The sequence below is a fragment of the Podarcis bocagei genome, assembly GCF_964188305.1.
Source record: "Podarcis bocagei genome assembly, chromosome: 5".
Lineage (NCBI taxonomy): Eukaryota > Metazoa > Chordata > Lepidosauria > Squamata > Lacertidae > Podarcis > Podarcis bocagei.
This window is the reverse complement of record NC_138129.1, coordinates 30041989-30067762: the sequence shown is the minus strand read 5'-3', so window position 1 is coordinate 30067762 and position 25774 is coordinate 30041989. Positions and strand designations below refer to the sequence as shown.

Sequence of the window (25774 nt, the reverse complement as noted above, 5' to 3'; positions counted from 1 at the left end):
GGAAAGCTTTAGAATCCTATTTTTCAGTAAGGGAATTACCCCCATTTAGTAAAGTTTTCTGAGGCTCACCATGTGCAGAGATCACTGAATGTGTAAGATGAAATGGAACTGTGGTCATTTCTTAAAAGCTTTCCTCAGCTTTTTCATGAAATTGTATAAACCTTAATCAGTTCACTGAAATAAAAATACAAGGCAGTTAAGAACATTTTTTTTTTTTTGGTATATTTTCAATAGTTGAACAAGTGGTGGTGAATATGATGCTTATTGGTGACAAAGAATCAACTGACGGGATTGGAGAGTTGTCTGTCTGCTTAGATGGCATGCAGGTAGATCCTGAGCTGCTGAGTAATGGTGATGCTTCAAGTAGAAGAAGTGAGTAATATTTACCTTCTATGTGTGCACACTGCTGTTGCATCATATAACTAGTTGTTTATATTAAATAACATTTGTTATTGTTGGTAGCATTTGGCTTTTCTTGAAGAATGCATTGAACCCTGATAAGGACTGTAAGCCAAAGTGCTTTAGGTTACAAACCTTTACATGCATGTTTGAGAGTACTGAAGACAGTGACTTGGCTTGCACATAACACTAAGCCAAATCATGGCTAAGCATGAATGAGCATGCATACTGGTAGCCACAGTAAAAATTGCATCTGCTTTGCTGCTCCCCTGGTGCTTCTCCTACCACACTACCTGGAGCTAAGCCACAGTTTACCTTCGTAGAATCATAGAATCATAGAATCATAGAGTTGGAAGAGACCACAAGGGCCATCGAGTCCAACCCCCTGCCAAGCAGGAAACACCATCAGAGCACTCCTGACATATGGTTGTCAAGCCTCTGCTTAAAGACCTCCAAAGAAGGAGACTCCACCACACTCCTTGGCAGCAAATTCCATTGTCGAACAGCTCTTACTGTCAGGAAGTTCTTCCTAATGTTTAGGTGGAATCTTCTTTCTTGTAGTTTGGATCCATTGCTCCGTGTCCGCTTCTCTGGAGCAGCAGAAAACAACCTTTCTCCCTCCTCTATGTGACATCCTTTTATATATTTGAACATGGCTATCATATCACCCCTTAACCTCCTCTTCTCCAGGCTAAACATGCCCAGCTCCCTTAGCCGTTCCTCATAAGGCATCGTTTCCAGGCCTTTGACCATTTTGGTTGCCCTCCTCTGGACACCTTCGTGTTATGTCTGAAGCAGGGATCATGGTTTGTCTCAATCCAGACAAGGTTTATTCTTGCTTAACTGCTTGTTGTCTTATCTGTGGGAGGCAAATTACCAAGAGAGCCAGTAATTCCCAATCTACCTTCTGCTCACTCCAGCTCTAAAGTACAAAAAACTTTATCCATACTCTGTATTGGGGCTGTTATGGGAACTCTGATCTCTTGCAATAATTAAAAGGCAAATGGCATATATTTTGACCAATAGTGAAAATCATGCTTATTGCTTATGTCTCTTTATAAAACAACACAAATGTTAAAATAAGTTTCCATTTTCTTTTTTTTTATATTAAAGGTCCCGTGCAGAATGATGGCTCCAGAGCAAAAAATGAAACAAGGTAAGGTGGTTTTCCACATCTGCAGTGGAGTTGTGGTATTGTGATAGTTGTGATGTTTAAAGTGCTGAGATTTTGCAGTTTTGTAGATATTTCAGAGTATCGGAAACTGGTTGGAAGTGGTCATGGGGATACAAGCGTCCTTAGTAGTTTTAGTACAGTGGTACCTTAGTTTAAGAACAGCTTAGTTTATGAACAACTTAGATTAAGAACGTTGCAAACCCGGAAGTAGGTGTTTTGGTTTGTGAACTCTGCCTTGGAAGAAGAACGTGCTCTGTTTCCTGTTGAGTGTGGTCCATTTGTAAATTGAGTCCCCCGCTGCCATGGGAAAGCATGCCTTGGTTTAAGAACGGACTTCCGGAATGGATTAAGTTCGTTAACCAAGGAACCACTAAATAAAAAAATTGTCCAGTAGCACCTTAGAGACGAGCTAAGTTTGTTCTGGGTATAAGCTTTCGTATGCATGCACACGGTATCTGAAGAAGTGTGCATGCACACAAAAGCTTATACCCAGAACATACTTACAGTGGTGCCCCGCAAGACGAATGCCTCGCAAGACGGAAAACTCGCTGGACGAAAGAGTTTTCCGTTTTGGAGGTGCTTCGCAAAACGAATTTCCTATGGGCTTGCTGCGCAAGATGACAATGTCTTGCGAGTTCCTGCTGGTTTTTTTTCCTCCCCCCCCCCCTTTCTAAGCCGCTAAGCCACTTATCAGCTGATCCGATCAGCAGATAAGCCGCTAAAAGCCGCTAATAGCGCTAATAGCACTAATCCGCTAATCCGTCAATGGGCTTGCTTCGCAAGACAAGAAAACCGCTAGACGAAGAGAATCACAGAACGGATTCTTTTTGTCTTGCGAGGCACCACTGTAGTTGGTCTCTAAGATGCTACTGGACAATTTATTTATTTCAACTGCGTCAGACCAACACAGCTACCTACCTGAATCAAGGTACCATTGTAATTGTAAGAGTGTCTAGCTTGTAAAAATCTTGGTTATAATACATTTCAAAAGAAAAGAAACACACATTTCAAAAGAAAAGAAGACAATGAAAGCAAAATCCAGTTTCTGTTCAGATCTTCACTAATAAATAATCATTTACTCAGGCAAAAGAGTTGGTGTACGCATATTTTTAAGATGGGATGGATGACATTCTTGTTTGGGATGACTTCCCCTTCTGGAGGCAGGCAAGGTCTTCACAGGGTCTTCAGAGCTTTTCATGTCTTCTCCAAGGGGGAAGGAGCTCTCTTACCCACCATACTGACCCTGTTGTGGTCAGACGGTGAGGCCTGCAATGCAGGAATCCTTCCCACAGCCAACCCTGGGTGGGCTCGAACTACCAACCTTCTGGCTAGCAGTCAGACACACTGACCCATTGCACAATTAGTCCTCTGTGTCTTATCCTTTCAATTCCTTTATTCCATCCTGAAAAGCACATTGTTTGTGGTATAAAGTTTTTAGTTATTGTAAACTGCAAGTAACAAAAGATTTTATAATACCTGAGTTGACAGTTTTAAAATTCCCTCAAAGCATGAAGCAGCAAGATTAATTCTGAATATATTCCACTTGAAATAGTGTTTATTAGTACCACTTGAAATCTATGTCAAACAGGATCATGGCCATGTTTATGCTAAACTAAAATGCTGCTGCTAATGTTAGGCTCTTGACACTGTGAAGATTCTGACTATAAGCCTGTAAATAAATGGTGTAGTTAATTTTATGCGTAGTTTTTACTGCCTTAAATTATCAGAATCTTCCAATTGTGTTTTCTTAACACATTTTAATTAAAATATACATTTCGTTTGTTCAGGATATATCAGGAAACAAACTCATAACACATACACAAAACAATGTACATTTCAGTTGAAAAGTTAAATATGGATGTTTTTGTTAGCTATTACAAAAGTTCTTTGTGGTTATAATTGGTCACGATGTAATGATCATGACTAAAGCTTAATGATGGTTTGTTTTTTGTTCCGAGTCCAAGCTACTCAGAGCATTAACACTTGGCTCAGTTGCCTGAGACAGCCTCAGTTCATTTTAAACATTTTCTTGCTCATTATGCCTGAAATGCTTAGGTCTCTTTTCACAATGTCAACCTTCCACAATAATAAAAATAATTTATTTTACAAATGGTAAGCTATTTCATCTAGTCAGAAGTTTTTATCAGGGTGGCATTTCAAATAATTGCAGATTTGCAAATATTTGAATAAAATGTCCTGTATTTCTCTGACTCTTATAGAAGGTTTGATATCTAAGGGGCACATTTCTTGTGGTTTAGGTTATTTTGCCCACTTGAAGTTTTTATAATTGAAAATAAAATGATTGTCAGTAGTTGGCTTGAGTATATGACAATTCAGCCATAACCCTACAGATGCTTTTTTGTTTGTTTGAAACCTATCTACCTATTTTATTTATTTGAGAGCTATCAACTCCTTCCAGTTGCTATCAAGTTTTGAGTATCAGTTACAAATACCAATGTAGTTAGGAAGCTGTTGTAAAATTTGTAGCCTAAAATCTAAGCTGGAGAAAAATTATTTAAGCTACAGTGTTTGTTTTATCTTTAAGGTGAGCATTATGAGCCTCTGTGACTCATATTTCTGGTCCAGGAGCATATGTTTTGATGGCATCACTATATATGATCATATATATGTTTCTGAACTTTTATAAGAACAGGGTTCTAATTTGTTTATATGAATTGTGACAAGACTTCAATTAGGAAACTTCTTTTTCATAATTATTTTAACATTCAGTGAGATCTCCATGTCTCCATGATAATTTGTATTGTGCTTTCTCATAAAGGAACAATACAAATGGTCCTGAAAGCTGTGAGTCTCCCGGGTCTAGTGACAGCAGAACATCTAATGGCAATGATTCTCCATTAATTGCAAATGGCGGTTGTAAGCCTGCTAGACCACCTAGACCATCTCGGCCACCTCCACCTACTCCACGTAGACCCTCTGCTCCACCTGGTATGTCTGCAAGAGAAATGTATCACTTTAAAAGCTCTTGAATGCAGTGTTTGTTTGAATTATGTTTGTTCAGTGTATTCTGCCCACTGCACTAGTGTATTAAAGCTGTGTCTAATATAATAAAAGATAATGCCACATGCGTCCCCCCTCCAAAAAATTGTGGCTTAATTCATAATAAGCATGCTTTAGCATTTGTGAAGCCAGATATATTTCTGTCTGACCTTCAGCAAAGCATTCTTAAACTGCTGAAAGGAAAAGCTATACAGCTCAGAAGTGCATCATATGGTAATTCTGAGAACACACATTGTCCCATTGTTAAATTATGGAAGTTTTCTTCATACAAAATACTGAAGTAGCTTTATGTGACGCCTACTGAAGTTGCAGCCTGGAATTTTCTTTTGAAAGACTTCAGGCTTTCTGTGGTCAAGAGAAAGAGACAACTGCTGCAAAAAGAATCTCTTTCATAGTGTTCTCTTAATCAGAGTACAGATTTCCTGTAAATGAAATAGAACAATGAGCCAAACTAAAATTCAAGAAGGCTTTTCCATTTAGGGTTGAACTGAGTTCTGATAGGTTTGTGGAAATGTTGTTGAAAGGGTTTCTGCCATTGACTACTTTTACTTAGAAGTCTGGGAACTTAATAACTGCTGTGTACCAAGTAGTTACTTGAGGGCTTATCTGTTCTTGCTTTGCTGTACTGCTGTCTTGAGTCCATTTCAGGGGGACAGGTGGGGTATAAATAAATATACAATACTGGAATTAAAATAAACATAATTATTTGTCTTTTTCTTGCCTGTGTTCTTTGCAGCATGTGTCAATGGTACTTCCTCCACAGAATCAGAAGGGGCTAGTGCAGGATTAGTGCCAACTACAAGTTCAGCATCGGAACAAAACTCAGAGGGAGCAACAGCAGGAACAGGTGCTCCTGCAGCAGCTGCTTTGGCCACACCACCAATATCCAGACAAGTTCAGCCAGTAACTCCAGCTTCACAGCCACATCACACAGTTAGTCAAGGTCCTCTTCCACCTGGGTAAGAGGTTTGATGCTCTTAGGTTTTATGTTATACATACATCTCTAACACTAATTTTCCTGCAAGATAAAAGTTTCCTCCGTCTCATCCATTTGATTTCTAAAAGCACCAAAATATACTATGCTTTATGCAGTACATTGCATTTGCAGGGTGGAACTAAAAAAAGGCAAAAGAGTTAAAGTAAAACCTATGTAATAATTAGAAAAAATAGAACACCAACACGGAAATGCTTGAGACAAGATGTGAGTTTTTAATTATTTAAAGCTGAGAGGTCAGCTAAATATTAAAGTGAAAGATACCATGAATTAACTGAGTTGAGAGAAATCACAGAGACGAGAAACAGCACAATGAGTGGAACTTTTTGTTCTAATTTTCATGAATTCACTCACTGCAGCTCCTTGTGCCATACACCTTTGCATTCTGTAGAGTCTGCAGACCACCAGGAATATCTTTTCAGGGAGGAAGAGGCAGGGAAGCCCTATTCCTGCAAGTAGAACTCTTCACAGTTCTTGAAATCCAAGCTAATACAGAGAGACAATCAACAGACTTTATCTAGAGCAGTAATATGAGATGAGAAAGGCAAGTATCAAAGATAATGATCATACTTTTCAGTCTTCTCAGCAATTTTTGTTGCTTGAAGAAGTGATCAAAGGCAAAAATGAATATTAGAGCATAAGATCCTTTTGTCTGTCTCCCTATCTAAGAACTACTAAGTTCAGCACTTGGCTTATGGAAAAAGATACATTTGTTTATATTGTGGCGGACTACCCCACAGTACAGTGGTAAAAGGTAATCTGGCATGAGCACATAATTCCATAAGATCTGATAAATGACACACCCCAATAATAAGTTTTAGAAGCCTTTTTTTCCACCATGTCTATTCTCTGCAAAACACTTAAAAAAACTATTGTATGTGCCCAAATACGATGATGATCAGAATTTCAAAACTTCCATAGTTGAGTACCAATACAAGAAAGCCAGTATGTTTATAAATACAGTTGAATGGCTGCAGTTTGAATATGTATAGTGAGAAATGGGTACAATTCTATGTGTGCAATATATGTGATAGCATGTAGTCACAGTGGGCCAATGTGGCTGCTGTTGCTTAGTGGGTTTGGAATCTAAATGTCTTACATTTTTTGATCTTAAGTCAGTGTGATATGGTACAGGGTGGAGTTGAATATGTTTTCATGGAGTATGTTTTAAAGAAGCTCTGTGGTCCACTAAATTTATAAAGCAAGAGTACATATTGAGAATCTCCAGTAATGTTAGTCATGCCATAGCAGTTTAAAAGTAGGCACTCTTCCTGAAAAATAGAAGTTTTGCCTTTCTGGATTAGGTCAAGATTCATTTAGTTCAGTGTGCTTTCTTCCACAATGGCTAGCTAGATATCCATAGGAAGTCTGTAAGTAAACAGGCACAAGAAAAGAACTACTGATCCACTGGTGGGTTGTGGCCTACCCTTCATCCATACCTTATGAGATGGGAATTGTCAGACCTCAACCATAGGGACGGGGGTTCAGATCCTAACTTGTTGACTTTGGAGCAGACTTCTGTCAGCCTAACATAGTTTACAAGATTCATGTAAGATCACAACAGATAATTCCCATGTATGCTACTCTCTGCAACTTTGAGAAAGGAGGAGAACACTATAAAGATGAACAATAAATCCTATTCCTATAAAATGTGTCCAAGGGAAGGAATCACAGAATGTCCCTCAAGAGTTATATGGTACTAGTGTCATAAATACAAATGTAAAATTAAACCTGGGTCTTGGTCTTGTATAGAAACAAATGTGTTTGAAAATGTCATTTTATTAATTGTCACAAGAAGATTTAGTCCTATACAGTAAGCCTGCAACTTACATGCATGGCAAAGTAAAAATTAAAAGGAATGGGAAGGGGGTGGGGTTCAAGGAAAAATGACTTTGGCATTTTGACTATATGTGATTTTAGACGCAGTCTCTGGAACGTAAGTGGCAGGCTTACTGTATACAAAACAGACCAGGGGACCATTTGGAAATAAGAACTATGAGAAAGCAACAAGGTGGATAGGTTGGCACAATAGTACATATGAATTATTTGTGTTATTTCCAGCTGGGAACAACGAGTGGATCAACATGGCCGAGTATATTATGTAGATCATGTTGAAAAAAGAACTACATGGGATAGGCCAGAACCTCTTCCCCCAGGGTGAGTCATTTGGTGATCTGTCAAACTGTACTTGATAACATGCTTGAAGATGTCATTCCAAGCTTGCCATCTTTATGTCCAGCTTTGGTCCAGTTAAAATATTGCACTGCTGGATAGCTAAATCAAGGTTCTGTGAAAAGAAAATGGGTCTAATTTGCATTTTATTCTGTGTATGTTGAATCTTAAGACTGGCTGTAGAAATGTCAGTTATATTAGGCCATGGGAGGCCAACGGTGGCACAAACCTCCAAAATCTGTGGCATTCCTTGACAGGAACTGAAGTGCCTCTAGGCATGGATATGGTACATTTAAGCCTGCTATGCTGCTCACTGTTTCAGTAGAGGAGAATCAAAACCAGCCAAAGAAATTGGATGTGTTTGGGGTCTGCATCATAATGTTGTTGCATATGAAAGTGGTATTTTCTCGTCCTTTGGACTTGTAGCACACTTCTAGAGGTTTCAAAAAAAATGGCGGGCCGATAAATAGATATTGCTACCTCAAATTAGGAAGTTCAGAGCAAAGTGCAGAACCTTTAATCAAATGATAAACCCCTTGGAATTGAGTAATAAGGTGACATAAAGCAAAACTGAGGAATTATTGTGCTGACCCGCTTTGTCCTATTATGTTGAACAAGTACTCCTGTATTCCATTCTGTCAGACTGTAGCCTACTGTGAAGTCGGTGCATTCATTTGATTATATCATCTGTGTTCTTTAGCTGGGAACGTCGAGTTGACAACATGGGCCGGATTTACTATGTTGACCATTTCACCAGAACAACAACCTGGCAGCGGCCAACTTTGGAATCTGTCCGGAATTATGAACAGTGGCAACTTCAGCGCAGCCAGCTTCAAGGAGCTATGCAACAATTTAACCAGAGGTTTATATATGGGGTGAGAACGCTGAGGATTGGGCTGGAATTCATATTGGCATAACATCAGCTAATGCAGATTAACTCAACAGCACTTGCTCTATCCTCAACCTAAAATTCCTAATAAGTAATCACTGATACTTCACAGAGGGACACGGGAGGCGCTGTGGGTTAAACCACAGAGCCTAGGACTTGCCGATCAGAAGGTCGGCGGTTCGAATCCCCGCGACGGGGTGAGCTCCCGTTGCTCGGTCCCTGCTCCTGCCAACCTAGCAGTTCGGAAGCACGTCAAAGTGCAAGTAGATAAATAGGTACCACTCCGGTGGGAAGGTAAACGGTGTTTCCATGCGCTGCTCTGGTTCGCCAGAAGCGGCTTAGTCATGCTGGCCACATGGCCCGGAAGCTGTGCGCTGGCTCCCTCGGCCAATAAAGCGAGATGAGTGCCGCAACCCCAGAGTCGGTCACGACTGGACCTAATGGTCAGGGGTCCCTTTTGGATGATTGATTGCTACACATAGAAGTTACTCATTTCCCTCCAAACATTTCGATGGAAATTTCTTTAGTATGCAAATTATAAGCTGTTTGTCAGATTTAGTTGTAGTTTAAATTGATCCTAGAGGGTTACAAATCAGATATATTTTGCCTATGGCTTCTTACTTCACCATTTGCAAGCAAACACTGTCATGTTAATTTAAGCAGCTGTAGGCAAGCACAGAGTTACTGGCAAGTTTTGTTCAAGGCATAGTGAGAGCATATTTTGATTGAACACAGGATGCCATCCTTGGAAACCATATTATCAGGTCTCTGGCTTGGTATTTTTATTTTCTGCAGAATTGGATGAAAGTAGGTTGCCTCTACTGAGGAGCGGAAGTCTGTCAGATTCCAGAAAGGTGGATGCAGTGGTTGTCCTACAAGGACAGACATATTACCATTTTGGGATGGTAAAATCCTATTCCTTTCCTAGTTTTTGTGGGCATTTGTTTGGAAAAGTGAGAGAGGTACCGATGGGTAAGAAACTTGCCAAAGTTAAAACAAATAGGTCCAGGGACTATCTTGTTAGGTGATTTTACCTTCATTACAAAAAGGTAGAAAGGTCTTATAAAAAATAAAAAGTATAATGTATATGATTTATCCAAGCTTAGATTTTTCAGTTAGTAGTTTACAGTATGCTTTCTTGTGATTGCAGAATCAAGACTTCACACAGAACAAAGAATTTGATCCTCTTGGTCCCCTGCCACATGGATGGGGTAAGGTCTTTAAAAGTTCTGGTTCTCAACATCACTTATATAGTGGTCCAAGCCAACACTGAGTCTAGCTATTACTCTGCCATCATGAGGTGTTTTTTTTATTGCACTCTGATGACTCCAGAAACCTGATAAAAGTAGTAGAGTTTACTTGGGGATCACAGTAATGTCACTTATTCAGAGCTCTCCGGCCAGCAAGACTGCAGATCTCAGTAGGTGTTGGGCAGTCTTTGTAGATAAATTGTGTTCATATTGCAAGAGGAATAGTGTAATATGTAGCACAGCTCATCTGAGAAGCATAAAGACCCGTTGGTTGGCCTCCATCTGCTTCAGGAGGCAATGGAAGAGTGTGCCTTCAGGAGTGAAGACCTATATTTCATACATATTATAGTCTCTTGTCATTGAGTTGGTATACAATTCTTGGGACCTCTATTAGGTTTAGTAGCAGAATCATAAGTAACAGTGTTTCATCTAGGACAGGAATCTGAGCCCTACTCTCACAACCAATCATCTGTACTGCTATCTCACATACTATTGACCTGTTCAAGGTTCTCCGTGAAGCAGATGTCCTTGACTTGGATATAAAGTGCTGTTCCACTGAGGTTTCATGAACTTAGGAAGTTAAGATGATGGAACACAATGTATTCATTAGTTGGATGATATGTTCAAACAGCTGGTATGAAATGCTAAGTTTCCAGACTGGGCATTTGGGCACAATTCAAATCAAAGGGGGGAGCAGAACTGCCAAACACATGGGGTTCTATCTAAATAAGTGCTTGCACAAGGTGAAGTTCTCCTTGCCCTCCTGCCCTCTGCTTCCCCTTGTGTCCCTACAGAAAAGATCACGCTTAGGCAAGCTGCCTCTGCCAGATTCCTGTTCCCACTGTTCTACATCCCAAGTCTTTCATGAGGGCCCCCAACCCTTAAGAGGCTTTGTTGACAGAGAGTTCTGCAGAGGGGAGAAAGAAGTGAGATATTCCCAATAGGTCCTGACATATATAATTCACTGCCATTATCTTAAAATTAAAACTATATGTCCATGATAACTAAAATGGTCCTAATTTATATTCCCTCAGAAAAGAGAACAGACGCCAATGGCAGAGTATATTTTGTCAATCACAATACACGCATCACACAGTGGGAAGATCCCAGAAGCCAAGGGTAAGATTTTTCTCTTCTCTTAATAGTCTTCAGAACATAATCCAAAATCAAACAAACATAGGCAACATTTTGGTTTACTATTAGTTCTAAACTTTCCTTCATCCCAGAGAGATTCCCCAGCAAATAATAAATACGTAGCTCAAGATATATTAAAACCAAAACTGTTTTTACCTGACTACAACAAGCTGTTAATTGAGGGGGACAACTGTATTACTAATGGGAGGGTGTTCCAAAATGAAGGTGCCATAGCAGAGAAGGCCATATCCCAGGTCCCTGCATAATGTACCACAGGCCTAGGTGGGATCATGAATAGGACCTGCTCTGCAGATTTTAAGTCTAAGAGTGAGATATATTGGCAGAAGTTCTTCATCAAGTACTTGGGGCCCAGGCTATATCGGGTTTGATATACCAGAATCAAAACCTTAAGTTGGGCCCATCAGCGAACAGGCAGCCAGTGCAGTTCTTAAGATTTCTTGAGATATGGTCCCACTTTGCAGTGCCACTCAGCTGATGGCTGCATTGTCACTAGCTCCAGCTTCTCATTTAGAACTCATTGCAGTAGTGCTAAATGGGAGGTCAACCTAGCCATAGTTGTCCATGCTGTGGTATCTTGGTTCAGGAAGGACTATAGTTGGTGAACCAGCCCTAGCTGGAAATAGGCACTTCTTGCCCCTGGAGCCACCTGAGCTTGCAGTTGAAAGTGCTGGTTCCCAGAGCACCCCCAGGCTACACACCTTGTCCTTCAGGAGGAGTGTGGTGCCAACTAACACAGGTTGCCTCAATTCCTGAATATAAGAACTATCAGCACCTGCATCATGTCCAGATTCAATCTAAGTTTGGATTGAATCAGCCCATTATCACCTCCAGACACTAGTAAAGTGGTATGGAGAGAGCAAGAGCTGGATATTATCTGCATACTAGGTATGCTGCTCTCCAAATCTCCAGATGACACTTCCTAGCAGCTTTACATAGATGTTAAAAAGTGTGGGGTACAGAATGGAACCCCATAGGACCCCACAGCACAAATGCCAAAAGCAGCAGTCTGCCCTTGCTCCTACTCTGGTGGTGGTCCCGCAGATAGGAGCAGTGCCTCCAACTCACAGAACCACTCCAGGAGAACTATGCACTCCCCATGTTTCTTTCTCCATACAGGTTATCAGTCAGAGCTGCCGGGGCTGTTTCAGTGCCCAAACCAGTCTCGAAGCTAGGTTGAAATGGATCTAAACTGAAATAAGGCTAGATTTTAGACTACTAAAGCATGTTGCTTATCAAAAGTGTATTCCATGAAATTATGTCACCGTAGGTCCTAAAAGCCATTTTCATAACTTGCAATGTCTGGACAGTTTTATCCTAAAGTATTTCCTACTATGTTCCATTAACTGTGTTGTGTTGTGTTCTGATCCATGTATACGATGCACTTTTTCTATGCCAATAAAGGAGATTGATTTTTTTAAAAAGTGTATTGAGAACATAAGGGGAAAGTAGCAGATATGAAGAAGTGGCTTCTTAAGAGGAATATTTCTTGTTGAAACAAAACATAAGTTACTAGAAGAACAAAAAAGGAAATCCTCATATTTGCATCCAACACACAATAAAAACATTTCTTGTACTCAATATTATTTATTTTATTTGATATCATATCCTGTTATTTATTTCATAACCAGTCTTAGTGAGTTGGTGGGAAAAAGAACGTATTGCCTCTAGTGCAGTGTTACAAATTACTTGCTGGCGACTCAGCATATTATACAACTTTTGACTCATTTTGCCATTCTTTTATTGGCTAACCTAATAACATGATCAAAGGCGGAGATCTCAAAGGTCATGAGTCGTCATCTGCCTGGATGCAGGTGTTCTTAGACCCCCTTTCTGCTGCACAAAGAACCCTCTGAAGCTGCATTCCCAAAGGCACAGGTGCTCATTGCTGCAATAGAAAGTCAGAAATCCACCTTGCACACATGGAAGAACTTTGCCTCCTTGGATGTCAGCCAGAGTCTTGCGGAGACTTGTTTTCAATAAGCATTCTACTCCTGTTCCTTATTTCATATCTTGCTAGAATTCTTCAAAAAAGGAGGAATGGGAAAAATAGCTTAATATTTTAAAGGCATAGTAGATACCCTCTAGAATATCCCCGAGAAGGATTAGAAAGTAATACATATTTGAGGCCTTAAAAACAGGCATTCTGCTAAATAATCTTCAGGTGTATCCCAGCCCTGCACTTCTGTAATCCTGTGAGGATTTCTCCCCAAACACTTAGAAGAAGAAGAAGAAGAGTTTGGATTTGATATCCCGCCTTTCACTCCCCTTCAGGAGTCTCAAAGCGGCTAACATTCTCCTTTCCCTTCCTCCCCCACAACAAACACTCTGTGAGGTGAGTGGGGCTGAGAGACTTCAGAGAAGTGTGACTGGCCCAAGGTCACCCAGCAGCTGCAGGTGGAGGAGCGGAGACGCGAACCCGGTTCCCCAGATTACGAGTCTACCGCTCTTAACCACTACACCACAAACACTCTGAATACACTGGAAAATGACCTCTTTATACACCTCTTACATGTAATAATGTCAACATCAACTTCATTGGACTGGTCATGTTGTGTGGATGCCTGATGATCGTCTTCCAAAGCAACTACTCTATTCCAAACTTAAAAATGTAAAGCGTAATGCTGGTGGTCAACCAAAGACATTTAAAGACTGTCTCAAGGCAAATCTAAAAAATAGTAGTATAAACACTAACAACTGGGAAACACTGGCCTGTGAGCGCTCCAGTTGGAGAACAGCCTTTACAAATGGTGTCATGGGCTTTGAAGACAGTCAAACTCAGGACACAAGGGAGAAACGTGCTAAGAGGAAGTCACGCTTGGCAAATCCACACCGTGATCAACTCCTGCCCGGAAACCAATGTCCCCACTGTGAAAGGACATGTGGGTCCAGAATTGGCCTCCACAGTCACTTACGGACTCATTGTTAAAACCGTGTTTATGGAAGACAATCTTACTTGGCTACAAGTGATGGCCAAAGAAGAAGAAGACATTTAGATAACATTAGCAGAGAGGGGAAATGAAGGATACACCCCCATGAAGCTCCCGGAGTTCTTTTGTGAACAACAGATAACTAAGGCAGGATCTAGACACATAAAAAAAAGTTACAGGAAAACGTGTTATAAAGCTCATAATGGAAAATCACAAGATCAAACTCTACTGCGCCATCTGGTGTTTATAAAGCGGTTATAACGATATAATTGACGAGTATAGCTGAGTCCTAGGTAACAAGCAAACGGTGTAACCCACACATCAACCTACATTCTGTGAGCAGGATATAAAGTATTTCTGAGTCTTCTCTTACTAGGCTGTCTGGTGTAATGTTTAGTTTTTCTTCCCTATTCTGATTCCATGTGATTAATTGTAATAACACACGCTCCCTTTTGAGATGGGGATAGGCATTTAACTTCTTGACAAACTGTTTTCCATTTTGGAATTGTGGTGTTAGCTGTGCATTCCTTAGAGCTCAGTATAATTAAGAGTTCGATTTACTATCTTGGGTTTAATAAAGCTAAATGAAATACCTGGAATAAAAATGGAACAGTAGCTTTTATTTACTATGTGTGAAAAATATGTATAATGAGATTTATGTGTTGTGTGTATCTTGTTTCTGCAGTCAATTAAATGAGAAACCTTTGCCAGAGGGCTGGGAGATGAGATTCACTGTAGATGGAATTCCATATTTTGTGGATCACAATAGAAGAACAACTACCTATATCGATCCTCGTACTGGGAAATCGGCTCTGTAAGCTTTCTTACTACAATTTTGTATTACTGCTACTTCCTTTCTACTATTGGCATCTGTTATACACACTGCTGGATTGCCGTACGATTAAACTTGGTTACCTTTGGTGGTGAAAACAAATGACCCTGTTCTTAAAATGTTAGCAGAGTATGTTCAACAACTCGCCTAAGGTTTTTTTTATGTGCTATTAAATGTTAAATACTTACATTATTTATAAAATAATATACATAAATTTTTCCTTTAGTACTTATTTAACCTGCGCTTCAGCGTTTTATCAGTTTTGCTTCAAAGACCCCAAAGATTAAATTTCAAATCAGAGAATTCCCAGTTTACTCTTCACTCATCTAGCTCCCTCTATCCCCCTCCACCCTTCCCTTTTAATCACACCTACTTAGTGGAATGCGGGACGCGGGTGGCGCTGTGGGTAAAACCTCAGTGCCTAGGACTTGCCGATCGCATGGTCGGCGGTTCGAATCCCCGCGGCGGGGTGAGCTCCCGTCTTTCGGTCCCAGCTCCTGCCCACCTAGCAGTCCGAAAGCACCCCAAGTGCAAGTAGATAAATAGGTACCGCTTTATAGCGGGAAGGTAAACGGCGTTCCGTGTGCTGCGCTGGTGCTGGCTCGCCAGAGCAGCTTCGTCACGCTGGCCACATGACCCGGAAGTGTCTCCAGACAGCGCTGGCCCCCGGCCTCTTAAGTGAGATGGGCGCGCAACCCTAGAGTCGGACACGACTGGCCCGTACGGGCAGGGGTACCTTTACCTTTACCTTTACTTAGTGGAATGGTGAAAGTGGGAGAGGCAGTAGCAGTCAGGTTGAGGTAAGAGAAGAGGGGAAAATAGGATCAATCTCTTGCATCCTTCCCTAATGGGCTGCTACCATGCTAGGAGGAAAGGCTACAGAAGCCCATGGAAAATTACAACTCCTTGGTGTACTAGTAGCATGCCACTGAGTAAAGGGAAGAAGGGAGATGATTTTATTCCTAAGGAATTATTTACCTAGCTATATTGTAGCTATATGTGCTTCCACAAAACAAACCTTCCTTTTGTGAATCAGTTAACTAGGCAAGGAACTGAAATGGATGACAATTGCACAACTGTATTCCAGTGATTTTTTTACTTCTGTTTTCAGAGATAATGGACCCCAGATAGCATATGTTCGTGATTTCAAAGCAAAGGTCCAATACTTCCGGTTTTGGTGTCAGGTAAGTTATGTTTTATTTTCGGGAAAGAGTTTTACTGCAAGTCTCTAGTGAGTCCATTGTCATAATCTGTGTTACATAGTATGTATGTTTCTAAAAGAGCTGCCAGTTCCACAAACCCCCATGCCCTGTGGGATTTCATGAGTCTTGGTGAAATTGTGGTGGTAGTAACTCTGTTGGACACCCCAAAGAAGAGTGGAGAGAGAGGATACTCAGAATCTTCCACTGCACTGTCCTCTACATTAACAAATGAATATTAATGAGAATAACTGTGATAATTTGCCATCAGATAAAAGCATTATCTTAGAGTTTGTCTTACATGCAAACTCAAAAACATCCTTGGAAGTTTTTGGCCACAGGGCAGTCATTAAATAATTAAACTTTGTCAGGTGAAAGCATTAGTAAACTAGATGAATGCAGAAAGGAGTATGCTTCTCTCAGCATAGGTTTGAATTGGAGTTGTTTTACAAAATAAAGTTTACAGAGTTTCTATTTTCACCGTGTATATTTGAAATTATTCATGAACATCAATGGGAATACCATCCACATACAACAACTTTATTTTACTGGCAATATCTAGCAATGGTGTCAATGGCCCCTTTTCAAGGATATGTGTATGCAGTAATACATTGTAAGCAGCTAGTACCACACATGGGAAAATAATTCACAGTTTCACCTATCTCTGTAAAACGGGTGGGGAACCTTTGGTCCTCTGGATATTGTAGGTCTACCACTCCCATCAGCCCCAGCCAGCATGGCCAATGGTCAAGGATGATGGGGATTGTAGTCAAGCAGCATCTAGAGGGCCACAGGTTCCCCACACCTGGTACAGATGGAAACACACCAATCTATTGCATTCATTCATGGTGGATTTGTTAGATAATGACCTGCCTGCATTCAGATTCATAGCTGATGTGCACATGTGGAAGGGATATTTTAGGATTCTTTTTTTTAACCATACACAGCTGCATCTGGCACACTTCCATATGTGTAAATACTATACTGTATATGCAAACCAGTTCCCATATGTGCAACCAGGGTTTCTTGAATTCAGTATTTTCATATACTTTATCATCTATTGTCCTATTATGTAGTTGACTTGTTTTTCAAATCTGTTTCTTACATTTTAGCAATTGGCCCTGCCCCAGCACATTAAAATCACAGTGAGCAGAAAAACATTGTTTGAAGATTCATTTCAGCAGGTAATTGAGCTGTGCTTCAGTACTTAAAGCATTGTAAAATGTGTGGGGTATGTGTATTTGATCTGAACTATATTTCAGCCCTCTCTAATCTGTTCAGTGTCAACCTTCCTCTCTAAATGGCCTGTTAAATGTTTCATGGATCTGCTGATCCAGAATAAATGAGTAAAACAGCAAAACCACCATATACCAGTGTCCATTTTAATGTACATGACTGTGTGAACAATTATTAGAATGTTAATCTTCTAATACTTCTTCCACTAAGATAATGAGCCTCAGCCCTGCGGACCTACGAAGACGTTTGTGGGTCATTTTCCCTGGAGAAGAAGGATTAGATTATGGAGGTGTCGCACGGTAGGGATGTCTTACTATGTAAAACAAATAGAACCATAGGCACTTGAAATTGTTTGGTAGGAAAGCTTTTTAGACAACTCTGAGGGGTTACATTTTTAAAAAACTGTGACCCTTTTCTTTGGAAAGTTCTATCTAATTTGGGGTTTAACTTGTCAGTATCCGGAAAAGGGAAACTTGCAGATTTAAAGCTGTGTGTGTGTTATATACACAACTTTTCAATAAACAAATTTGGGCTCTAGTATCATGGATAACATTAATATCATTGGTGAGAAAGCATCACCCTGTGGACCTAATTAGCATTCCTAATTTGACTGCAAACCATTCCTATTCACCCCACACATGACATCACATGGCTGCAAGGGAACAATAAGGAGCTTGAAATGTGCTCTCAATTGTTCCTTGGCAAAACATGCCTGCAAATGGGCATTTTCCTTTAGCAGACTTCGCTGGTTTGCAGAGGGAAATTGTCTCCTTTACAGGCACAGTTTGAGTCCAATCAGTGCCTACAGATGGACAAAGCAAGGTTCTGGCCTTTGGGCTGAATCCAGTTCCCTACCCCTGACTTACATATTCACGTGTCCTGGTAAGATTTGTATCAGCTGAGTTGGGCTAGACTCACAATACTTGGTTCTTTAGCTGATGCAGCAAAAAAGTTTGATAACCACTAAAATTGATTCCTAGTTTTGTGTTTTTTGCGGCACTCAAAATAACCATACCTTTAGTGCTGGGTCAGTCCTTCATTATACATATAACTATCTTTAAAATGATTTTATCTACTCTGGCTATACTGATTGTAAGTGTCTATTCTAATGCCAAATATCCCAGCATATCAGTCAATACACTCCTCAGCTTAAAAAAAATGTAAAGTCAGCATCAGTATTTATAAACCGAACATCTGATTCCACATCAGAAGTCACAGGGCTGCATCTTGGACATAATTACAGTGGTGCCTCGCAAGACGAAAAGAATCCGTTCTGTGATTCTCTTCGTCTAGCGGTTTTTTCGTCTTGCGAAGCAAGCCCATTGACGGATTAGCGGATTAGCGCTATTAGCGCTATTAGTGGCTTTTAGCGGCTTATCTGCTGATCGGATCAGCTGATAAGTGGCTTAGCGGCTTAGAAAAAGGGGGGGAGGGGGAAAAAACCCCGCAGGAACTCGCAAGACATTTTCGTCTTGCAAAGCAAGCCCAGAGGAGATTCGTTTTGCGAAGCACCTCCAAAACGGAAAACTCTTTCGTCTAGCGAGTTTTCCGTCTTGCGAGGCATTCGTCTTGCGGGGCACCACTGTAATTTCACTCAATATTGTGACATTGTTTAAGAGATGTACATGGGCATTGCAAGAATAGTGTTGGCCTGTTTATAAAGAGAACCCTGAGTTTCCATATGCAAAAGAAAAACCTTGAGTAATCCTAGTCTTTTTAGAAGCACCGGAATTTCTATAACTGAGAACTACTTTTGGTGTCCTATCGAAGCACTTGACATGCTCATTCCAACTAGCTGTGGGCAGGCTGAACATAATAGATTGCCCCAATAGTTATATGTTAGCTTTGGAGGTTAAATTAGCACTATGGAATCTGTACACAATGTCTAAATCTAATACTTGGTTCTTGTGGTGTTGACTGTGAGTTCTTTATGTGGTTTCAGGGAATGGTTCTTTCTGTTGTCGCATGAAGTGCTGAACCCAATGTATTGCCTGTTTGAATATGCAGGAAAGGATAACTACTGCCTACAGATAAATCCAGCTTCTTACATCAATCCAGACCACCTGAAATACTTCCACTTTATTGGCAGATTTATTGCCATGGTGAGTTCAGAGCACAAAATAATAAATAGGGGAGTTTGTGGGAACATAGTAAGGACAAGCTGAAATTTTCCTGGTAGAATGAGGATTTTTTTTTTCCTTAAAGTGTAGCAAAAACTCTTAAATCTGCATGTGGGGCCAGGGGAACCTAGACTGAAAAATCCCACTCTTGACAAGAGGGATTACAATGTTGTTTGCAGTGCAATGCATTGCACTCTTACACTCTAGTGTATTTTAAAACATACCAGGTGCTTAATTCTGTTTCTTTTCCTTAATGCTTGTGACAATAAATACATGCTTGGTCATGCTTGTGCTGTGCTGTAAATTTGGTTTATTATTATTTGATTTTTTCAAATTGTTTTATTATGAATTGTGTATTTTAAAGTTGCACCCTACTCTAGGGCTGGTTTTAATGAAGTACGGGTTATAGGCCACCTGAGTATAATAAATAATGACTTGAATCCATTGATTTCAGTGGCTATACTGTTGAGTGTGGCTTTGCTGGATATCATCCATATTAACCTACAGCTCCAAAATATACAGTATCTTATAGAAATTTTCCAGTAAAAGCACCACCTGAAAATTCTGCCTGAGTGGAGGGGGGAAAGCCCTCTTGTGCAAGGGGAAATCCTTGCACAAGGGTTCCACAGATGGGATTCATTAGGTGAATCCCACCCATAATTTGTATCATGGGGAATTATAGCCTATTTCACACAGGGAGGGATTATACCTCACATGTTTTCTGTGCTTCCCCTTTCTCTTGTCACCAGTAACCATCAACGCAGCACATCCACCTAAGGAAATAGTTACTGGTTTTTGAGTGACTTGAAGATGGCCTTTAATTCATTGTTTCTTCCAAAATCTAGGCTGCAGGCTGCTGGTTATGAGATTGACTAGACAAGGATTCCTATAAAACAAATAATTAATAGTTTCCATCTTTTGCAGGCTTTATTCCATGTGAAATTTATAGACACGGGTTTTTCTCTACCATTCTACAAACGTATCCTCAACAAGCCAGTAGGACTAAAGGATTTAGAATCTGTAGATCCTGAGTTTTACAACTCACTCATCTGGGTAAAGTGAGTTTCTGAAGTCAGCTTCTCAATTCTTGAAATGTTGTAGATGTTAAAATGTGTGACTTTGTGTGTGTCTATGTATGCACATTTGAAAATCAGTGAGTGCTGTGATTTGATATGTATGGATTAGTGTTAAAAATCATATTTGCAGTTTGTTTTAAAAGTCAGTTTTACTGTTCAAGTGTGATTTTTAAAAATAAGAACATTTGCCTCAAAACTGAAGTGAATATTGACATTCCTTATTTTGCCATGCATTAAATCTTTTTGTAATATTTTGTTTGGATTGTAAACTGCTTTGACCATTTGTTTTTTTAAAAAATGGGGAGTAGTAATTATAAAATACTTGATATGAAATGTAAAGTATGTACCTGTTAAATATTATTGCGTGCCAATTCTGAGGTACTGTAAATTATTACTGGATAGCTAGTATAGATACTGAACTTTTTGATATACAGAAAATATATATGAACATTAAACATCAAAATTCAGAAAACCTTTTCTCCTTACAAATTTTTGAAAATCTCATTGTAGAATATGTCTCCCTCTCCATTTGTTGATGAACAAAAGGAATTTTCGGCTTGTGACATCAACTTGTTTAATGATACTGCTGATTGCACTTCATGAAAATAGTAGTTAATATATATGGTATTTGTTTTGTAGGGAAAACAATATTGAGGAATGTGGCCTGGAGATGTATTTCTCAGTTGATAAGGAAATTCTAGGTGAAATAAAGAGCCATGATTTGAAACCCAATGGCAGCAACATCCTAGTTACTGAGGAAAATAAAGAGGAATACATTAAGTAAGTTCAAAGTTGGTTTGCAAGTTTATTTTATCTTTTAACCATTTGTTTTTTAATTCTATAAACTTTCCCTTTTTAATGTTTTGGAAGTATTATCGAACCTCTTCATGAAGGCCCACATGTAAAATAGATGTGGGCTTATCAGTAAAATAGTCAAAATGCTACATCAAAGCTAGTCTTGCCTGAAATACAGCGTGAGCTTATTCATGCATAGGAAACTATTATGATTGGTGTGCTATAATCTTAAGCAGTAACCTCTGCCTGTGTCGCATGGCACAGTGTTGTAATTCTGCCATGGAGGTGGACCTTCCACTGCAAATTCAATGTCTGTCTACTATAATACCTACTACAATTTAATTAATATTGTTGCTCATCAAAAATCAACATTTTCAGACTTGGTTGGGCCTGTTTGGAGTAACTGTGTGTTTTCATTCTCCAGGCTAGTGGCAGAGTGGAGACTTTCCCGGGGTGTTGAAGAGCAGACACAAGCTTTCTTTGAAGGTTTCAATGAGATCTTACCACAGCAGTACTTGCAGTACTTTGATGCAAAAGAGCTTGAGGTATGTCTAATCCTTTGGGCATAAGGCTTAGTTGAGAAATGGTTAGCATATTTGCAGGGGCTTATAAATGCGGTGCACTTTTATGACATGAGTCATAGCAGAGTTATAATAAAGACGTTGCAGTTTAGTTAACCTGGAGTAGCCAGATGTTGTGGACTACAACCTTCATTGGCTCCAGCCAACATTGACTCTGTTCAGGGTAGTTTCATAGCACCTGGAGGGCATCACACAGCCTAATACAAGGGTAGACAATCACCTTAACATGGCAAAGTATATTTTAACATGTTTTAACACAGAGGCACATCGCCCTGTAAATATGAAGCTCATCTAAACAAGGATGCTACAATTGTGTTTAAATACTTGGACAACTGAGCTAGAAAATGAATTCCTAAATGCACCATGTCTAGAAAGATACTAACTCTTTATTAACCCTTTGAGTATCTAAGAGATTCCTCCATCATCTCTTACACCAACGTATCATGGCATCAGAGTTTCACTAACCTAGCTGGTGTTCAACTATTTCTCTTCAAAAAGGTGCTTTTGTGTGGAATGCAAGAGATTGACTTGACTGACTGGCAAAGGCATACCATCTACCGACATTATACCAGAACAAGCAAGCAAATAATGTGGTTTTGGCAGGTTTGTATTGCAGCAAAAATTGTGCCAAATGTACCACTAATGGAACTTCTGGGAATCTAGGATCTCTTCTGTTCTTGTTCCAATAGTTACCTAAGTATTAGCCCTATAAACTTAAGATTACAGGAAGCCAACAGATTTCAGAGGGGGAGCCATGCTAAGACTGTTGCTGCATAAATAACAGTAGTCTTGTGGCACATTAAAACTGTTTCTGGTTTATACCCTGCTATAGATGCTGCTTGACCCTGTGCATGTCACAATTGTTCAGTCTTTCTTGCTCATCCAAAAATGGGGAAAGTAGCAGGTTTCCTACTGGAATTATGTGAGGGATAGTAAAAATACTTAAAGCATAGGAAGTTGCCTTACACTTAGTCAGAACAGGGTCCATCTAGGTCAGTATTACCTTAATTGTAGAGTACATTGATGGGCAGTGGCTTTTCAAGGTTTTAGACAGCAGTCTTTTTCCAGTCCTATCTGGAGATACCAGGGATTGAAGCTGGAACATTTTGCACGTATGCTACAAGTTCTATGTATGAAAAATATGGTAATAGTTAAGCCAGACTTAGGTGACAAAGTTAAAAATGATAGTATATATAATGGCTGACAAAAACTAAGGTACAGTGTCCTTTGGCAGTCTTTTTAAAGTGATCTTATGTGGCTTTGTGGTCACTTACAAACTATTCTATGGATCTATATGTTCAGAACTGTGCAAAAATGTTTCCTATTTCGAATCCTTTCTTCACCTGGGTATGAGATAACAAACACTGAAGAACGTGGGCATCTCTAGGCTTGGAAAAAGAAATCATGGATGAGGAGGAAAGGCTTTCTTTTCTTTTTTAGTTACCTCTTAGGACATTTTACAGTCTTTAAACCATACAAAAACTTCAGTGGGATACAGCTAACACCAGTGATATCTCACACTAATACTTCAGAAGCTTATCCAGGCACTCTAGTTAAATAAGCTTCCTCAAAAGGCTTTTCCACTACTATTCCCCATGGAAGCTGTCTTTGTTGCCTCTATCCTTGTTCCTTCCACTGCCCTATTACCAAAAAATAGAACCTCAAAACACAAGGATATGAGAATGGATTATATAAATTTTATTTGTTTTTAAGACTAGAATAGGGATGGGGTCTGTACAGCTATTTTAAATGTGTTCTTTTTCAGTTTGTGAAGGACATAGATAATGAGAAGAGGATGAGACTACTACAGTTTGTTACTGGAACATGCCGATTACCAGTTGGAGGATTTTCTGACCTCATGGGTATGCAAAATTATTCCTAAGTGTGCAAGAGCCAGGATTGAGTTGCCAGTTCAGAATTTTGGGGAAAGGTGTTCCTTGAAGTATGGTGGTCCCGAGGCATATAGGGTCAAAACCAGCACTTCCAATTAGGCTTGGGAGCAAATTGACTTTCTACTCAGGCCAGAATTGGTGGGCTAAGTGATCAAAGCATATATCTGGCTGTCAAATTCTGCCCTACTTATGGTTTCCAAATTGTCTTCAAAAGCAGCCCAATGTATAAAGCTTTGCAATAATTTCATCTAGAGGCTTAATAATAATAATAATAATAATAATAATAATAATAATAATAATAATAATAAATTTATTTATACCCCGCCCTCCCCAGCCAAGACCGGGCTCAGGGAAGCTAACAACCAATAATAAAAACAAGAATAAAATACGTTAAAACATTAGGATGCAGCCTCTTCACAGGAGGAGAAAGGAAAAAGAAAGAGGGGGAGGGAATCAAACATTATAAGCCAAAGGCCAGGCGGAACAACTCTGTCTTACAGGCCCTGCGGAAAGAAATCAGATCCCGCAGGGCCCTGGTCTCATGTGACAGAGCGTTTCACCAGGCCAGTGTTGAGAAGGCCCTGGCTCTGGTTGAAGCTAATCTAACTTCCTTAGGGCCCGGGACCTCTAGGGTGTTGCTATTTATGGACCTTAAAGTCCTGGGGCATAAAGCACTTTATGACTCCCTGGTCATATCTGACCCATGTAAGAGCTTTGCATGACAATATTTTACCAAGCTGTAGTGGCAATGCCACTTACTGGGAAGATTTTGCTGACAGGAATTCGATAGTATGACCAGTGTCTTCTCTTGCCATAAAATACGGTATTTTTTTGCTCTATAAGACTCACTTTTTCCCTCCTAAAAAGTAAGGGGAAATGTGTGTGCGTCTTATGGGGCGAATGCAGGCTGCACAGCTATCCCAGAAGCCAGAACAGCAAGAGGGATTGCTGCTTTCACTGCGCAGCGATCCCTCTTGCTGTTCTGGCTTCTGAGATTCAGAATATTTTTTTTCTTGTTTTCCTCCTCCAAAAACCAGGTGCGTCTTGTGGTCTGGTGCGTCTTATAGAGCAAAAAGTACGGCACATCTGAGTTCTTAAAACTTTGAGAACTCTTCTTAGGGTTACTACTTATCAAATTCAAATGTCTGGGCCAAAACGATTTTATTTTCAATGTGTATTTAGTTATGGAATTTTTTTTTTTTATTTTCCCATATCCTGTATTATTATTATTTTATTTTAGGGAGTAATGGACCCCAGAAGTTTTGTATTGAGAAAGTTGGCAAAGAAAACTGGTTACCTAGAAGCCATACCTGGTGAGTGAAATATATTAGATGAGAATTGTGATTCTGATACTTCTTTCTACAGTTGATGATCCTATTTGGCATTTAAATAACAGATTTAGCACCACATCACATTTTTTAGTTATACACGTAAGATGTATAAAATTACATCTCAATACATGGCACACATATGAATGTGACATACAAAATTGTCAATATGCATCATAAAGATATAATCAACTGGAGCTTCTTTATTAAGTGTACACTTGATAGCAAACTCATGTTTGACTCCAAACAAAATAAAAAAATTCCTTCCAGTAGCACCTTAAAGACCAACTAAGTTAGTTCTTGGTATGAGCTTTCGTGTGCATGCACACTTCTTCAGATACACTGAAACAGAAGTTGCCAGATCCTTCTATATAGAAGTTGCCAGATCCTTCTATATAGACTGGAAAGAGAAGCTGCTGAATTACAACTCATTACCAAACTTAAAACCATGAAAAGACCTGGGCTGAACAAAGACATTGGATTCTTATCTCACTATACATAACTAAACCATTTCTCACCTTCCCACCCCTTGCCTTTTCCTGTAAGACCTATTACAGTCGTTAAGAGTCGTCAAGAGGCTCTCTCAGCTATCTGCCTATCTCCCATTCCCACCACCCTTCTGAGTAACACCCCTCCCCACCTTCTCACTATATAGAAGGATCTGGCAACTTCTGTTTCAGTGTATCTGAAGAAGTGTGCATGCACACGAAAGCTCATACCAAGAACTAACTTAG

General features: G+C 39.8%; 1 protein-coding gene across 3 annotated transcripts in view; it reads left to right on the top strand.

Moving 5' to 3' along the window:
- ITCH (itchy E3 ubiquitin protein ligase) overlaps nucleotides 1-25774 on the top strand; it is a 53887-nt gene that overhangs the window by 23780 nt on the left and 4333 nt on the right. For all 3 annotated transcript variants that reach the window (XM_081196123.1, XM_081196125.1, XM_081196124.1), the window contains 19 exons: nucleotides 235-372; nucleotides 1513-1555; nucleotides 4353-4522; nucleotides 5331-5553; nucleotides 7650-7745; nucleotides 8461-8635; nucleotides 9800-9860; nucleotides 10934-11018; nucleotides 14667-14795; nucleotides 15925-15997; nucleotides 17125-17196; nucleotides 17459-17547; nucleotides 19191-19350; nucleotides 20293-20426; nucleotides 21084-21224; nucleotides 21664-21784; nucleotides 22319-22423; nucleotides 23586-23682; nucleotides 24953-25025. In XM_081196123.1, the coding sequence (XP_081052249.1) occupies nucleotides 235-372; nucleotides 1513-1555; nucleotides 4353-4522; nucleotides 5331-5553; nucleotides 7650-7745; nucleotides 8461-8635; nucleotides 9800-9860; nucleotides 10934-11018; nucleotides 14667-14795; nucleotides 15925-15997; nucleotides 17125-17196; nucleotides 17459-17547; nucleotides 19191-19350; nucleotides 20293-20426; nucleotides 21084-21224; nucleotides 21664-21784; nucleotides 22319-22423; nucleotides 23586-23682; nucleotides 24953-25025 (2185 nt within the window). The remainder of the gene's footprint in view (nucleotides 1-234; nucleotides 373-1512; nucleotides 1556-4352; nucleotides 4523-5330; nucleotides 5554-7649; nucleotides 7746-8460; nucleotides 8636-9799; nucleotides 9861-10933; nucleotides 11019-14666; nucleotides 14796-15924; nucleotides 15998-17124; nucleotides 17197-17458; nucleotides 17548-19190; nucleotides 19351-20292; nucleotides 20427-21083; nucleotides 21225-21663; nucleotides 21785-22318; nucleotides 22424-23585; nucleotides 23683-24952; nucleotides 25026-25774) is intronic.